We start from the raw sequence: 18,048 nt of genomic DNA, 5'->3' as shown, positions 1-18,048 counted from the left end.
GGCCGAAGCTCACATGTTAAAACCGCGCTTTCCCATTGGATGAGCGGAGCGGAAGAGCGTCATCAGTGCGCAGTGTTTTGAAAGAGGAATGGTTGGATCAAATGCAAAGTGTCTCACACGCTTTTACTTCAAATACCCTTTATAGTGTTAATTTTTCTCAGTGATTCGAATCTTTTGAGTTATTTAGTTTGTTTGTGTTTTATGAGCGGGTCATTGAATCATTCACTGAGCTGAGTCTTTTTATATTAAAATTAAATTTTGATGTGAATGAGATTTCAAGACCCCTCACAATATGAGATATGTAAGCTTGTTCCTTTTATAACGAGAGCACTGTGTTTATCTATAATATTACTAATTACAACACCACACAAAAAAGAGGGATTTGGAATTTTATTTTTCAGGAACTTTTACATTGATTTACTATGATAAACCTTTTCTTTTTGCAATTTGCAACTGAAACATACATTGTCATTTATTGGCTTCATATTCGATATATTTGATAAAAATCTATAAATCACTGTCTCTACTATAAAGACCACAAACACGAAAAATTATATGTAGAATTGCATTCTGTTGAACCCAGCAACAGTGGTTTTGCACTCTTTTTGTGAACACTGTGAAGCTATGTACACATCCAAAATCATTCAAAATAACACATTTTCTTCAAAAATAGATCTTTACTATGATAATACATTAAAATTCTGTGTAATGATGAATTAATAATACATGCATTAATAATTAATAATACATATAGGTCTAAATAAAAGAAATAATGCTCAACAAAGCATATCTGAGTAAAGTCACTGACTTTAAAATGGCAGTAGAAATTTCCCAATGGAAAATTCCTGACCTATGCAAATATGATAGTGAATTTAAATAGAAACACTGATTATTTATTTTTTACAAAATCAGAAATATTCATTTGATTCGCACTCCTCAAATCCAGCCGGCCGTTCAAAACCCTTGTTAAATATTCACCTCCATATAGTTTCTCAGAATGATTTGTTGAAATGTCCTCATGCTGTGATATCACATTATGAATTTTTTGAGTCAGACACAAAGAGGGAATAGATGGATAAATACACAGTTTAACCTCAATGTGATGCTGCTTGTGCTCATATCTGAGTATTTCATGCACTTTCACTGCTAATGACGTCATATAGGCTTCACAAATGTTGACACCAATGCATTTACTATGTTGTATTTTGTTTTCTATGGCACCATGTGTAAAACTAAATGGATGTTGCTAAAGTTTTACCAGTGTACATATGTTATGTATATCCTTTCTGCTACAGGATAAACACATGGCACATTGTAAAAGCTGAGGAGAGGACACACGGCAACACTACAAAAAGGTTCATTAGTTAACATTAGTTAATGTATTAACTAACATGAACTAACAATGAGAAATACATTTGTTACAGTATTTATTAATCTTTGTTAATGTTAGTTAATAAAAATACAGCTGTTCATTGTTTGTTCATGTTAGTTCACAGTGCATTAACTAATGTTAACAAATACAACCTTTGATTTAAATAATGAATTAGTAAATATTGAAATTAATATTAACTTAGATTAATAAATGCTGTAGAAGTATTGTTCATTCTTAGTTCATGTTAACTAAGGTAGTTACAAAAATTTAACTAATGAACCTTATTGTAAAGTGTTACCGGAAACACAACAGCGTGCACTGAAGATCCACATCGTGGTTGAGAGGACAGGATCACTCAGACCAGAGGGACAAAAGACACTCAGAGCCATAATAGCTTCAGGTTAAACAGCACTTTCACTGCCGTTCAGGAGTACCAAACAACTGGAGAAAGAAAGAGAAGATGTAAACAACGTCCAGGTATATGCTGAGGGTGGCAAAGATGTATTCCTCAGGACTTATGGTGTATCGCTTGCTTCCCATCAACATCTGTGTGTCAAATGCCAGGAACTAAAAGATAAAAGGATGAAAATGATTAGATGACCATAATTAGCAACAAACATTAGAGATAATGCTGAATGCGGTCTAGTTTATTTAGCAATAATGATATGCTGACTGTACATTATCATGCTTTTTACATGGCTACTCACCAAATCAATAAATGCATTAACATTTAATTTTGATCTATAATTCTATTTGATTTGTAATTATGTACCATGCAAAACAGTATTGCTCCCAAGACAGCATAGACAGTCTGCAACCATGGAACCTGAAGGAGAGAGAAGCCTTTGTCAAAGTACATTCTCGTCTCTGTGAATATTAAAGTATACAAATCAATCAATCATCGGTACTTACATATCCAAAGGGCAGGATGAATGCCAGGACAATTCCACAAATAAACACTACTGTACAGAAGACTACCAGCACACCTTGGTATGAAGTAATATCAATCTGTAAAATGACAAACATTTGTATGATCTAAATAAATATATTCCACATTACAATAGAAAATGATTGCGGTCAAGAAAAATGAAAATATTTGTTGCTTCAAAAATACTAACCTTGGTTTGGAAGCTAAAGATGGTAATAGCAAGACAGACCAAGATAGTAATACCCAGGCAGATGATGACAGATTTAGTATTGTAGTAGCTAGAGAGATAGAACCAGAGGGGAAGAAATCAATAGAAAGTTATTATTCTTCAATAAAAAGTAGACCTATAAAAGATATGATGCATGCAAAAAAAAATCCACCTTCATTAATCTTATGACATACATGCAGTAACAACATATTGTACAAGTAGGACGAAGGGAAAATATGAATACGCAACCATGAATGCAGGCCTACATTCATATACATATAACTTGAGACTGTACCTGGACAGCATTCCTGTCATGTAAGAAAGAGACAGAGTCTAGAGTAGGAGAGAAGAGATTACATGTTTAAATAGAGGAAGACTTTCTTTTAAATGTGACAACAGGCTTGTTCTTGAGCAATACTAGTCCTTCTAGTCCAGCACTAGCGCTGACTAGTAAATATGTGATAGTTTGATGTATCTGAGATGACCAAAAACTTGTTATCACGGTTGTTCTGGTTGTTTTAATACTCACAAAGATCATGAGCAGAATCAGATTCCATGGGAACTGCCTCCTGTAAATGAGAAAAAAAAAAAAGATACGGGTAGAAATATATTGAATTGGAAATTAATTATTACATATGAAATATTACATTTTGCATTATTGATATCCATCTATAGACTACAAATACACTCACCTAGGTCCACGGCAGCAGGACAGGGTCAGATATGTGACAAAAAACACTGCACTATTGAGAAAAAAAGACAATTAAGCCATTTTACATCACAACACATAAAGCACACATTTAAATACCAACTTACACTAGCACTGAATTACTGTAATTAAGGCAGTCTAAATTCCAACAGAATTTTAAGATTTACATTTTAAAACATCAACATAAAAGTAATGATTTTTGCTTACTATGATGCCCAGTACCAGCCAGGGTTGGTCTGAATGTAATCTTTCACGGGTTTACTACAAGATAGACAAGACATATTTGTGAATCAAGCTTAAAAAAAGAACAATGCATTATGAAAGTTTTAGCACACACACTCACCAGAAAACAAAAAGAGCCACAAAGGAAAATGTGACAGAAAGCTGGAGCATCAGGATGGTGTACACCTATAGGAAATATTGTTACATTAATTCACTTCATATCATCCACAGCAGATCAGAATCACTATACAGAAGACAATGATACCTTGCGGATAAATATCCTCCTGATCCTTCGGTCATCCCAGGTGAATTCTGTGAGCATCTCACCATCTTCGGGAGAAGCTCCACTATAACAAGGACTGCCACCTTTCAACAACAAAAGGATATATTAAACATCTTGTTTCTCACAGGTATTCTTGAAAACATCCACAGTGAGTGTCATGGGTGTTGAAGTGGTACCCATGCCATTGGTGTCCCCAAAGTATAGTAGTGCACAGTTACCAAAATGCAATTGCATTGACTGAATTAATCTAATTATCAGTGCAGATCAGTTTAAACAAGAAATTTACTAAAGGAAGAAAAAGTAATATTACCAGTAGTTGCCTCATGGTAACTTGGAGGAGCTGAGGCCATCGGCTGAGCATCAGCGCCATTTTCTGACTTGTTTGTTACTGAAAGCTGTAAACATATTAAACTTTATTTGTTATTCTGTATATGCACTCAACGGCAATATATTGGTTTTCCATTAAAAAAATTCTAGATAGATAAGTAGGTATTGTTACAGAACTTGGTATTCATCCATGTAGTACATTATTCATCTGTCAGGACAATATTTTAATCATATGTCTACACTGCATACATTGGTAAATCATTGTATATAATGCCATCCAATAGTATGCGCTAACTGAGAATGGAGAGACTAGAAATTTATTCAGCCATTACTTATCAATGACTGATTCACTGTAATAGGAGAGTTTACTACTGGTAAATGACATCACAAGCCACCTTAAAAAAGACGCTGTCCTCCTTAATGGTAACTGAGGAAAAACCTTGTTCACAGAAAATAAAAAGATAGTGGAAACTATAGAAATTCAATCATAATCATATATCTGTTCAATCAGGAAAAGAACACATGAAAATAAAATGTCTTGCAAACATTATTTTTCTAATTCTACCTTTGTATCTTGCTCATGCGCAGTTGTAAAACACTGTGATAGATGATAAAACAGCAGGTTTTAAGAAATGAAAAAGCGTTCCTGAAGCAAAAATATAAAAATGTAGCACTATAGAATTGATGGGCATAAATCAGTTTAAAAGTATAGGGCACAAATCCAAAACATGACAAAGCTTCTTTCAGCGTCACTGGAACCATCATTTAAACTGAGACAAAACCAGAACAGGGCAGAATAACTAGCACATGAAAGAAATTTCAGTCATCCAGACCACTGCGAATTCGCAGACCAAAAAAATAAAAAATTTAAAAATAGAATTCCTTACTTTTGGTTAATGGTCAGCAATTACACACAAATATAATGATAAAAATTAAAAAAATGGTAAAGAATAAAATGCTTACCTTTCCCTGGGTCATGGTCACAGCTTTGAATCTAATTTGGCTTACTTAAAAAAGTCTTAGTGTCTCTTCAGAGCTTTAGCCTGTATTCTCTGCACCTGTCTGGGATGCTGCACGCAGATAGTGACGATGCTGTACTGAATAAACCGCATTTCTATGAGCACAACCCCCCCTCCCTCACTCTAAAAGGCACATTCTAGCACTATCCAGGTTTTAAAACACCATTGACTGAGACTTGGACTGTACCAATCATGCTGGCAGAAAAGGGGGCATCATTTCCCCCATGACGTGCATTAAACTGTGTGTGCATCAATCCCGCAGCATTTGTCCAGAGAAATCCAGAATTTTCCCACACCACCCAAAACAGAGAGAAGTGTAAGAGGAATGTAGGATGATGAAAAAGATATTTCATTGAGTTTACTGAGTCTTACCTTGAGACAACAATAAGAAATAAAATGCGCGACAAAATCAATATTTATTCATTCAAACACCAGTGAATTAAATAAAAATACACCTCAGTGATGTGTTGTTACATTAACATTATCTCCATGTCATCACATCAGTTGAAATGGGGACAGTTCAATGAAATGTCTGCGCTTGCTTTCTTTGAAATACTGATGTAGCCTATTACAACAAACATTATTACAATGCTAATCACCAAAATATTTTAATTAACACTCATGCAATGACTAATGGATGTGCCCTCCATAACCAGCATGTTCCATCATTTGTATGTTAGAATTAATTTACATCTAATTTTCATTGTTCCTCAAACCTGCAAAAGATCATTATAACCAGATAAATATCAGTGCGCTCGGTGCGCTCTAGTCTTCCTGGAAAGTTCGTAGGCCTATTTACGAGTTGGGAAGTCGTGTTTACAACGTGCGTTAAGTCGGAGAAAGATGGCAGTCTACCTTCTTTTAATTAACTAGGCCTACACAAAATACAGCAAGGTTTTTAAACTCTTCTTCTAAAATAAAAAACAAAGAATGTGCATCAGGTGTGTTTTGCTTTTCTATGTTTTTAATTAATTTATGAAGCCACTGCAACTCTAATATATAATAACTATACTATTAGGCCTATATTATTGTTATATTACAATGCGATTATATTTTGTTGTAAATAAATAAGCCTGACAATGTCACTAAAACATAGTATTGTGGTGTTCCAACCATAGACTGTAAAAAATAGGTTCCAACACGTTTCTCACTGGCACACCCACAACTAGTAAAGCTCGTGGCAAATCCCGAGCTACCCACTCGTATTTACGACATTGTGGTTACGGTCATTTGCGTAAACGATCATTCCGAAATGACTTAAAGGAACCATTCATTTAAAAGTATAACTTAAACAACAATCCAGTCGCCAGATAGTGTTATAATATTCCACACAGTACATTTTAAAACGTTTTAGGTTTCAAGAACAGGTCTGTCCTTTAATAAACTGATCAGACTTTTGACATTCATCAGTGCTATGAGGAATGACTACAACTGTGAATACAGTGGCACATCAATGAACAGTTTGGCCTTCAGGAAACACATACAATGGTCCTATGAAAACACAATGCAAGTATGTAACAAATGCATTCTGCTGCAATTCTCTGACTTCCAAAAACTATATAATATTAAAAATATTAGCTTCAAGGGACAAAGTCTAAATATTTACTGTTAAAAAAGGCAGCACAGCTGAAGATAGCAGGTTGATTACAGGAGGTAACGTTAGCAGCAGACTAATGTATAAGCTAAATTTACTGTCAGGTGTTCTATTCCAGCTCTTTATAAAGCAACAAAACTTTTGAAGGCAACAATAAGGTTCAGATGTGACTTCTCAGATTACAGATTGTCATTTTAGGAACACCAGCTGCCTTCTGCTCCACATGGACGGCTAACCCATCATAGATATCACATAACATAAACCGAGCAGATATGTGAAGCTTGTTGTAGTGCACTTGTAGCATTTATTTCTCACACTAAGCATGTTGTTTCTGCTGTGGAGGGAGACCTGGAGAAAAGAGAAATGGGTACCAAACAACATAGGTCACGTACCACCCTAATATCCCACACGAGGTCCCTAGAATCTTGTCGATAATATCATGGAAATACACAGAAGTGCATCCGAACATCCATATCCAGATGACTACAATTGCATTAAGTGCTATATAAAGACAATCAAGAGGAGCGTTTCTGCTAACATCAGTTATGTGTGACATGGGCACCATTTCCTCCACAATCACAAGAGAAGAGTAAGTCAAGATGAAGGAGTGTCCAGATATGTCAAATCCATCCCAGATGAATCCAGCCTTCCTGCATGCCGCCTTTGTGGTAATGTCACCATGGATGACTTGCATGTTGTCTGACTCATAACATGAACCTGTAACGTCTTCAATGTAGAAAAAAATCTCAGTGCATGTGTACCAAATGAGAGTTGCTACCAGTAGTGATGTAAGCCGCCTCAACACAAATCGGTGGCTTTTGTTGTAAGAGTTGGAGTAAAGGATGAATGGCAGAAGCAAAACAATGGTCCAACCCCAAGAAACTTTCACAAAATATCTGAAAGTAAAAAAGTGAAGCAAAAAAGATTAAATGACTTTGAGCCAAACATCAATGTCATATTAAGTTGTCAATGACATGCGTTGCTTTTATTATTGTATATATTGCTTTATATGGCATATTAATATTATTTTCTAAAAATGAACACATTTATAATAACATTATTTAGTTTTACAGTGTTTCAATGAGTTCTAGCTGAGTAAGGGAGCTACTATAGACTTGTACTCACAGATTTAAAACATTCCTACTGCTACTGAAGTAGCTCTCAGGCACGAGGTCGATCATTTTCAAAACTGATCCTGTAAACGAAATACATAAGAACAAGTGCGGTAAATAACCACGGGTATATGGCTGTCTCCAGAAACAAGCCAAGCTGTTCACTAAGCTGCCTACTGCAGCCATGTTGTTCTATGTGTTGTGTGTGTTTGAATGCGGAAACAGAAACCACACTTCGAAGAATCCTACTATGGTTAAGGGTTGCTAATTAATATTCATGAGCAAGCGTTCGCCGTTGGATAACTACTAAGCAACGTCGCCATAACGTAATTAATATTCAAGAGTCCGACGTCCGCCATTGGAAGGTTACCAAACACGTCGGCGCTAATTGATTAATATTCATTAGTGAAACGGTCGTTGATCTTTGCTGTAATAATTTCGCAATCTGGAATCGGGTGAGTTGGACGGTCCTCAGTAGGCCGTATAAAAAAAGAAAAAAAAGAAAGAACACAAAAAATCACGAACTCACGCTACTCACAGAATTAATTTCTTTCCTCATCGTATGAGATAACACCAGAACAGACGTTGTTTAAATGTGAGTTCAATAGTTTAAACTAAAATAGCTATTTTAAAGCATGACAAAATATAGGCCTAAGTTATTACATCATTCTAAAATCTTTATCACCTAGTAGTTGTTTCACCTTTTCAATGTATGTATCTTTCAAGAAGAGGAGTTTTTCAGTTTTTTTTCCAATGTCCAATAGGTGGCACTATAATAAAGTCACGAAAAACCTCGAGACTCTTAAAAATGGTCACCACCAAATAATCATATCATCCTTTTTATTTATTTTTTTTGTTTATTTTTTTATTGCAAATTAAAAGATACATACATTAACAGTGAGAAGATTTTTTAAAAATAAAAACAAGGGGGGTATACACGGACATCAAGGGAGATTGAAATAGGCTACACAAATCAATACAATATTACAGTTTGTCTCATATAATCCTATCTGCTTAATTTTTATCAAACAATGTAGAGTTGGTACACATTTGTTGAAGACCACTGTTTTCACCTGAATGAGACCCAAACCTGAAGGTATACAGATACATTAGGTTAACCAATACTGTTCAATGTGCACTTATTAATTAGCTAAAATAATAATAATTAAAACAATATAATTTGGTATGATTTATAAATGTAGGCACCGTGGAAAGTTCCACTGGCTTGCCCTTTTTGCACTTTTTATTGGCAGGACTGTATTTATTCAGGGGCAGAGTTTCCAAGCATGTGTGCCATTTGGCTATGTTGTCTCTCCATCCTGCCTCCCTCCACACATTGTGCCAGACAGAACAGTCTGACAGGATGTTAAATACTGGTGTTTTAAAAGTGATTGCCATAGATTTAAAAATCATCTATAAATCTCTATAACAGTTACAATTGGAAGCCGTACGGGTCCAATTGGACCCTTATTTGAATAACTAAATCCATTTTGGACACTACCTGGATGCAGTCATGAATCATCAAAAGAAGAAGGAGGCCATCTTAGAAACATCTGTTTGCTGAATGGACCTAAAACGTTTGACATCCAAATTTTCACATGAGAATCGAAACCAAATTCTCTTTATTTTTATTCATTTTAGATGTATTTTTACATAGCTCTGATTTAAACATAAAAACTTGTAAATATAATTTATACTCTAGATTAGAAAGTAATGAAAATATTTTCACAAGATTTCATTTATTTACATCACATACAGTACATTTCATAATTTTTTATACGTGTTACCCATGGCCACCGATAAAATGTAAATGTGTCTAGACAAGATGATGTCATGTGGAAGTGGGATTGTTTTTGGCCTGATTGTCTAGAGGTGTTTCACCCAAGCTTGACCCACTTCATACTGTCTCACAGAAGAGGGCCTCAATGAGTTATGGCTTTGTCTCTTCCTCAGAGCATTCCTGACAGTAAATCTGAAATGTTACAGCTTGACATCATGTGTACATCATGAGTGCTTCATGTGTGTGTGTGTGTGTGTGTGTGTGTGTGTGTGTGTGTGTCCATTTAATGAAAATCAGTGAGGTCCATTGTTGTTTTGGACCCCATTGATTTTCATTGTATGGACAGAAACATTCGTCAGAATATCTTCTTTTGTGTTCCACAAAGAAATAAAGTAAATGATGACAGAATTTTTGTTTTTGTGACTTTTATTTGAGGACAAAATTATTTATTGATCTATAACTAGTTTTTAGTAATTTTCAGTTAAAATGAATGTTAATTTAGAGATTCTTACATTTTAATTGTATCAATGTTATTCCACATGTTGTAGGCTTACATGTTATGATATTTTACTGTTATGATTTTTTAAATAATTGTTTATATACTGTAGCTAGCAAATAGCAAATAACTGCAAAATAACTGTAGCAAATTGTGCTTTAGCACCAGGGTCTTGTTCTTTTTTCTTCAAAACATTCTTCAAAATATTTTCTTTTGTGTTCCGTAGAAGAACTAAAGTGAATGATGACAGAATTCTTATTTTTAGGTGAATTATCCTTTTTTAATGATTTGAGGACAAAATAACTTGACAGTTGTTGGTAATATTCAATAAGTTGAATAATGTGTTAATTTAGTGTTTATATTTTCCTTTTATCAATGTTATTTGTTCACAGATTTTACATAAATAATTTTTTTCTGCTATGATTGTTAATACATTTTTAATTAAATGCAGGCTTTCCAGTAGCTAAACTGGTAGCAAATGTTGCTAGCAATGCCAGGTCATTGATATGGGAATACTGAAAAAATAGGGTTTCAATCTACTTTTGGATAAAAGTGTCAGCCAAATTGTATAAATAAGTTTTTATCTACATCTATAAGGTTTTATCAATGTGTAATGAGAATATGTGTGTGTGATTCCTTTAATTCCAGTAACCGGTGGTTAGAACAGACCCATTGTCTCTGTTTCCTTCAAAACTATCCATCACCATGAACAGCTACATCACTTAGCAAATTTGTTTTCAGGGCTGCCAAAACAAAGTTTAGACTGCTGAAATGACAAATGGAGCAGCAGCAGGGAATGGGAAGTCCTGGATTTATGCTAAATGACGTGATTCGTACAGAGAAAGACCCGACTGTCCTTTTCATTGCTGTGGAGGAGATAATGGCACAGCTGTGCACCTTTTAAAGTCACCATTTCTCTCTCTTTCATTCCCACAATGCACAAAGATCCTTCATCATTAAAGGGGTGGTTGATTATGATTTCACTTTTCTAACTTTAGTTAGTGTGTATAATGTTTCTGTTTGAGCATAAACAACATCTGCAAAGTTACAACGCTCAAAGTTCAAAGCAAAGGAAGATATTTGTTTTTAAAGACAAAGTCTTCCCATCTTAATAACGCCGTTACCATTACTGCCAAAAAATGCGGGGTGTTACTATAATTTAAGCTGTTTTCATCAGACCAACTAGATCTCTGACGCCGGTTTCACACTGCACGCGTTAGCAGAGCGGAGGCAGCGCAGAAGTAGTGCGTATGGTATGGTGAGCGGGAGCAGCACACGCCCGTTTTGCTTTCAAAACGTCTGCAAAGATGAAGTCGATCATGCTGATAGTGAACGCGCCAGAGAGAAATGCACATTTCATACGGATTATATAAGCAGAGAGCAGTCTGTTTTATATAGATATATTTCTCAGGTCTGTGAGGCAAGTAGGCTATTATAGGCCTAGGCCTACGCTGAGTTTCGGTTCATTTATGAGATGAGCTCCAGTTCACACCGGCGCCTCCGTGTCGTGATTATATGTCTGCTATATTTACTTATTTATTAAATCCAGGCAATTGGTTGATTAAACATTGATTAAGATACAATTAATACAAAACGAAACTTTAAAGAAAGGCTTTGTGCTTTCTGTTTGAGGTCTCTGTGAAAGTATTTTAGTGCCGCTTTCAGAGCGATCACGCCCGTAACGGAGAACTGTCAAGTCCGTCCGTAACATTGTTTTTTCCTCATAAATGCGAACATTTTGAATATTTTATGTTCTGTGGAGAGCCAACCCTTCTTCATCCGGTGGGTATAGCCTATCACTTTTGGTTTGCGCAGTGTAGTAATTCACTGATATTCAGTCTATTTCAGGTTTTGACTGCAAATGTCACGTCCATAATGCTGGAATTGCCCAATTTTAAAGAATTTATCTTCAACGTACTAGTTTTGTGGTGTAGGTCGACGTATTTTATAATGTTAACTTCAAATAACACTAATAGTAATATAAAGATGTGGTAGCATTGGATCTGGACGAGAAGGATAACTCTGGGAGTTGGACTGATTTAGGCTATATAATGTCATTCTATAGATCAGTGGTTGGAATGTGTCACGATTCTTCTCACACCGCGACACAGGTTCGTGGATCTGAGTGTTTCATCCGATTTCGGTTTCATATCGCATATCGTTACAGCCCAAGTAAATTAATGTAACTTAAGCTAAACTGGCAGAATAAATTATTTAAACGTGTTTTTTGGACGTTTTCTTTTTAAATTGCTGAAGGTCATTTGATTGACTGTTTAAAACACAGATATCATCAATGCACTTTTTGGATACAACTGCTGTGTCACCAACGAGTTTTGACGACAGTGTCGTCAAATATCTATTCCAAAGCTGTAGGGGGAGCTCTATTGAGAAACCCGCGTGCAAAAAGCGAGAAAACAGCGAAGAAATTGCCAGAACTGCATAGCGCTTCTTTAAAATGTCCACTTTCTTTCATCTTAAAATGTTATTTTAAGGTTAGAAAAATGTTTCTGCACCATTCTTTCAACTTAATTTTTTATTTACACAACCATGTGAATTATAAGCGCACAATTTTACAGCACATCAAAAAGTTGAAAATTTAATATGATTAGGCCTACCATACATTTGAAATGCTACATTATAGCTTAAAAAACAACAACAAATATTTTCATATCAACATTTAAATGAAATGGAAACGGTGTTAAAGGGTTAGTTCACCCAAAAATGAAAATTCTGTCAGTAATTACTCACCCTAATGTTGTTCCAACCCCGTAAGACTTTTCGTTCATCTTCAGAACACAAATTAAGATATTTTTTATGAAATCTGAGAGCTGTCTCACTCCTCCATAGGCTGCTAGGCAATTTCATCCTGCTGGCCCAGAAAAGTTAGTAAAGACATTGTTAAAATAGTCCAAGTGACTACAGTGGCTTAACCTCAAGTTTATCAAGCGACGACAATACATTTTGTGCACAAAAAAAAAAAAAAAAAAAAAAAACGACTATATTCAACTATTAATTTTCTTCCGTGTGGGCCTCTGATGTGAGTTCACGAGAGCGCAGCGACGCATGCTATTAGAGATTATTAGAACTGAGACTGTAAAAGAACCCAAGCTAAGTACAAAAATGAAATAACATACAATGCTATATTTTGTGTTATATTTCCTTCGCAGTTAATTACAAACAAATTAAAGGGATAGTTCACCCAAAAATACAATTTTTACCTTGATTTACTCACGCCATCAGATTATGAATAACTCATAAATAACTCAGATTGTGTTTGTCTGAAAGAAGATAGTTATATACACCTAGAATGGCTTGAGGAGTAAATCCATTTAAAAACACTTCTGCAAGGGTGTTTCTAATGCAATGGCCGAGGGAGTGAAAAAATTAAATAAATATATATATATATATATTATATGAATTGTGACTGCAGTTACAATTACTTAACATTGTTAATTATTAAATTAACAATGCAAGATCATATTTCATTTTCACTTTGTGTGTACTGTGCATATTTTTTGTATAAGTATTTGTGTGTTTGCTCCAGGTTTTCGCTGTACCACTGAGGATCCTCCTGATCTGCCTGCTTCACTTTAGCACTTGTGCAGTTGGTGAGGATGTGGACCCAGAAACCCTCATGAGTATTGTGCAGAAATTTGATGATGCGTAAGTTTCTTTGATTGAACATGTTAGTAGAATTTACAATTTAAAAAAAGAATAAAAACAATGAAAAATTACATATACACAAAAATATATAAAGAAATGATAAGAAATATATAAAGAAAAATCTAAAAAGTAGTGGATTTAGTACAACAGAGGTTGTTATAAGTTATAAATCAGAAGTATTTGTCTTTTATAATTACATCATCATGTAATCATTTTAACATTGAACTTTACATATATTTATAATAATAATACATAAATTACATAATAATAAATACAATACTTCTATTCATATTTGTAATTTTTAACACACAACTTTAAATTCCCACTGCTTTAATTTCCAGGTTGGGTTACATGGGACAATACTCTGTTGCGTTCAGAGTCGAGAGGAGCACATGCCTTCAAGATTCTTCCGACTATCCAGATCAGAACTTACTAACTCGAGTGAGACAAACACTTCAGAACAATGCGGTTTATCGGAGTGATGATCTCATTGCTGCAAGGCCTGGTAACAGACATACAGAATATCGCCTGAGGAATTATCTAAACAACATTGTGAATGCTGAAGATCAATGTGTGGTTTATTTCACTGTAAATTCACCCTGTTTGTCAACATGCCTATCAGATGGGTCATACAACATTAAAGCCAGTCTTAGACAGTTTTAAAACTATGTGGGAATTAAAGCCCTTGCTTTCAAAAGAATCTGGAGGTATGATACATGGGATGCGCTGATAACCAGAATGTATGAAATAGCCCCTGCTTTTCCATATTATCAGTGTGAGAGAAACACACCATGTGATCGCCTGTAATTAGGCCTAATGCTTATACTTTACAGTTGCTTTCCTCACACATATACATAGTTTTATTTAGCTGAGGATTTTTTTCTGTTTTAATTTCAGTAAACGTTAAAATTGGCAAATAAAATAGTATAATCTGGAAAATGCATAAATTGTGATATTGCATCATTGATTAGCTGGCAATTATTGTTCGAGTAAATTAATGTCTGCTTACTGCTGGAGCAAATAAAAATAAATTTTATTGAGCATCATTTGTGATTCAAAGTATCATCTCCTTTAAACACACTCTATAAGAACACGTGTTTCAGTCATATGGAGTGGCCATTACGTATACTTTTAAGCTGTGGCATGAATATATAATGCTATACTTATATATTTAACACATATATAGATGACACATAAATACATAATTATGGGACCAGAGGTTCAATCTGATCTTGACTCTACACAACTGAAAAAAAAAGATCATTGATGTGTCAAACAGATAATAAAGATTAAAAAAAGTAATTATTTATTTTATTTTATTTTTTTTAACAAAATGCTGTTTGCACAAGCCACACAGCAAAATTTGAAATCATATTTCATTAAGTAAAGTCAGCATCAGGTTTATTATAGGCATGTTCTTGTAGAAGGATTGTAAGGATGCTTATAGGAGGAAACTGGAGTATAAGCTCCAACAGAATAGGATGAGAGACGTTTGGAGCGGTATGAGAAAAATGACTGGCTTTAAACAGCCAGGGACTGCAACAGAGGGGAACCTAGAGGTGGCTAACGAGTTGAATCAGTTCTTCAACAGGTTTGATATAGGTCCCCAGGCTACAATGCTCTACAATGCACATCCCCCTACAGTTAATCCATTGACCATCACAGAGGACGAGGTTAAGAGGGAGCTGGGGAGACTTCACCAGGGTAAGGCAGCAGGACTTGATGGCATTTGTCCTAGAGTCCTAAGAGCCTGTGCCGACCAGCTGAGTGGAGTGATCCAGCACCTGTTCAACTTAAGTCTTAGCCTCAAAAGAGTTCCGGTGCTCTGGAAAACATCTTGCCTTGTTCCAGTACCTAAGAAAGGGCGCCCCACCCTTCTAAATGACTATAGACCACCAGTAGCACTGACTTCCCATATTATGAAGACCATGGAGAGGTTGGTCCTGGCTCACATGAGACCTTTAGTTGATTCAGTGCGGGACCCCCTACAGTTTGCCTACCAACCTCAGGTGGGTGTGGACGGTGCCATCATCTACATGCTGCAGAGGGTCTATTCACATCTGGATAGGACTAGCAGCACTGTGAGAATAATGTTCTTTGACTTCTCCAGTGCCTTCAACACCATCCAACCAGCATTACTGGGAAGGAAAATGGATGTTATGCAGGTGGACTCCTCCATAATCTCCTGCCTCACAGGCAGACCACAGTTTGTGAGATGCAGAACTGAGTGTCTGAGCGGGTGGTGAGCAACATGGGTGCTCCTCAGGGAACGGTTTTGTCTCCGTTTCTATTCACCCTTCATACCTCAGACTTCAATTACAACTCGAAGTCATGCCACCTCCAGAAGTTTTCAGATGATTCAGCTGTGGTTGGTTGCTTTAAGGGCGGGCAAGAGACGGAATATAGAGCTCTCGTCAACAATTTTGTGAAGTGGTGTGGAGTGAACCATCTACAAATAAATATAACTAAAACAAAAGAATTGGTAATTGATTTTAGAAGGAAAAAAGATCATCCTTCCTATTTCTATTCACGGCAGAGACGTTGAGATAGTGGACTCCTATCGGTATTTGGATGACAGACTTGACTGGACAAAAAAACACAGCAGACTCTATTTCTTGAGAAAACTCAGGTCCTTCAATGTGTCTGGCAAGATGCTTCACTGTCTGTCGCCGCTAGTGCCCTGTTTTACGCCATAGTGTGCTGGGGCACTGGGATTAAAGCTGGAGATGCCAAAAGGCTGAATAAACTTATTAAGAAGGCAGGCTTTGTCATTGGAGTGGATGTGGACATGTTTGAGGTTGTTACAGAGAGTAGAATAATGTCCAAGCTGCTGAGCATCACAAACAATACCTCACACCCCCCTCCATGACATGCTTGCTGGAATGAGAAGTACATTCAGCAACCAATTGATCTAGCCACGGTGCAACAGAGAACGCTACAGGAGGTCATTTATGCCTGTGAGACTTTACAACTCATCTATCCTGTGCCGAGGTATCATTAACCATTCATCTAGGAATCTAGGAATTAGGTCACTACACCCATCATATAGCTGTACTTAATGCAGTTAATTATCAGACATAAAATATGCATTACTGCTTTTATTGTTTGACCGGTTTTTATTTATACTTTACTGTATTTTGTCCTCCTTAAAATTTTAAACAAGAACTTTACTGTCTTCATGTATTGCTGCTAATGCACTTTAATTTCCCAACTGGGATCAATAAAGTACTACTACTACTAGAATAAAATATAATAATAATAATAATAATAATATATAAAACCTTTAAATAATAATAATAATTATTATTTTTATTATTGATAATAAGTAAATATTTTAAACAATATACCATTTCAATGACATTTTAGAATTTTTCAAATAAAATAAAAATAAAATAAAAATATTATACACAAGGGTTGGACACTTTTGCCTTCAGAACTGCCTTAATTCTTTGTGTCATAGATTTAATAAGGTGCTGGAAACATTCCTCAGATATTTTGGTCCATACTGACATGATAGCATCACGCAGATTTGTCGGCTGCACATCCTTCACTTCCCAAAGCTGCTCTATTTGATCGAGATCTGGTGTCTGTGAGAACATTTGAGTTTAGTGAACTCAATGTCATGGTCATGTCATGGTCAAGAAACCAGTTTGAGATGATTTGAGCTTTGTGATGTGGCGTTTTATCCTGCTGGAAGTAGCCATCAGAAGATGATACACTGTGGTCATAAAGGGATGGACATGGTCAGCAACAATACTCAGGTAGACTGTGGCTTTTAAACGATGCTCAGTTAGTACTAAGTGCCGTCGGATTCTGTTCCCCCCATGTTTCTTAGCAGTGAGGTTCAAATATTCATCAAACTGTTGTTGAATATTTGTCCCTGATAGCCAATTGGCCAGTGCACCGACATTTAGAACTTTTGGGCTTTGGAAGACCTGAGTTCAAGTCCCGACTCGTGGATTTTTCTTGATCCCATACTGTCCTATCATAATAAAAGGCAAAAACTCCCAAAATTATTCTTTAAACTCATGGCAGTTAAGCTCCATCCACACCCAAAAAAACTGAATCAGCCTTTTTTTAAGCCACTACATCAATACCTCTCATAATGGGAATGGGGGAACGGATTCCAACAGCTGGTTTGTTTCCCGTCGGATTCTGTCCCCCCCCATGTTTCTTAGCAGTGAGGTTCAAATATTGATCAAAATGCTATTGAACAATTGTCCCAAATAGCCATGTGGTCAGTGCCCTTACATTTAGAACTTTTGGGCTTTGGAAGACCTGAGTTCAAGTCCCGACTCGTGGATTTTTCTTGATCCCATACTGTCCTATCATAAT

The 18,048-nt window shown here is 35.8% G+C and overlaps 2 protein-coding genes and 1 long non-coding RNA gene across 3 annotated transcripts; 1 reads left to right on the top strand and 2 right to left on the bottom strand.

Moving 5' to 3' along the window:
* Positions 1-375: 375 nt before the first annotated feature.
* Positions 376-5,323, bottom strand: LOC309480036 (protein lifeguard 2-like). The gene is made up of 12 exons (XM_082144382.1): positions 5,013-5,323; positions 4,033-4,117; positions 3,705-3,805; positions 3,561-3,625; positions 3,425-3,478; positions 3,201-3,251; positions 3,038-3,077; positions 2,804-2,841; positions 2,491-2,578; positions 2,285-2,380; positions 2,145-2,198; positions 376-1,939 (listed from the first exon to the last, which is right to left on the bottom strand). The coding sequence occupies exons 1-12, from the start codon at positions 5,025-5,027 to the stop codon at positions 1,787-1,789; spliced, it is 840 nt and encodes a 279-aa protein (XP_082000508.1). The 5' UTR covers positions 5,028-5,323; the 3' UTR covers positions 376-1,786.
* Positions 5,324-5,470: 147 nt separating this feature from the next.
* On the bottom strand, positions 5,471-7,975 carry fitm2 (fat storage inducing transmembrane protein 2). The gene is made up of 2 exons (XM_082144383.1): positions 7,788-7,975; positions 5,471-7,558 (listed from the first exon to the last, which is right to left on the bottom strand). The coding sequence occupies exons 1-2, from the start codon at positions 7,958-7,960 to the stop codon at positions 6,979-6,981; spliced, it is 753 nt and encodes a 250-aa protein (XP_082000509.1). The 5' UTR covers positions 7,961-7,975; the 3' UTR covers positions 5,471-6,978.
* Positions 7,976-13,600: 5,625 nt separating this feature from the next.
* On the top strand, positions 13,601-14,759 carry LOC309479988. Its single transcript, XR_014199499.1, has 2 exons — positions 13,601-13,713; positions 14,055-14,759. It is a non-coding gene; the product is annotated as an uncharacterized lncRNA (long non-coding RNA).
* Positions 14,760-18,048: the final 3,289 nt, after the last annotated feature.

This window comes from Leuciscus leuciscus, assembly GCF_965113295.1.
Source record: "Leuciscus leuciscus genome assembly, chromosome: 18".
Classification (NCBI taxonomy): domain Eukaryota; kingdom Metazoa; phylum Chordata; class Actinopteri; order Cypriniformes; family Leuciscidae; genus Leuciscus; species Leuciscus leuciscus.
This window is presented reverse-complemented; position numbering and strand designations above follow the sequence as displayed.

Bases quoted from the DNA above. Each gene is read 5' to 3' on its own strand.
- LOC309480036 (XM_082144382.1), bottom strand. The intron at 2,381-2,490 runs GTTAGTATTTTT...GTCATTTTACAG, and splicing joins TCTTTAGCTTCCAAACCAAG to ATTGATATTACTTCATACCA. The intron at 2,199-2,284 runs GTAAGTACCGAT...TCTCTCCTTCAG, and splicing joins TCATCCTGCCCTTTGGATAT to GTTCCATGGTTGCAGACTGT.
- fitm2 (XM_082144383.1), bottom strand. From the start codon at position 7,960: ATGGCTGCAGTAGGCAGCTTAGTGAACAGCTTGGCTTGTTTCTGGAGA. The intron at 7,559-7,787 runs GTGAGTACAAGT...TTTTACTTTCAG, and splicing joins AGTAGGAATGTTTTAAATCT to ATATTTTGTGAAAGTTTCTT.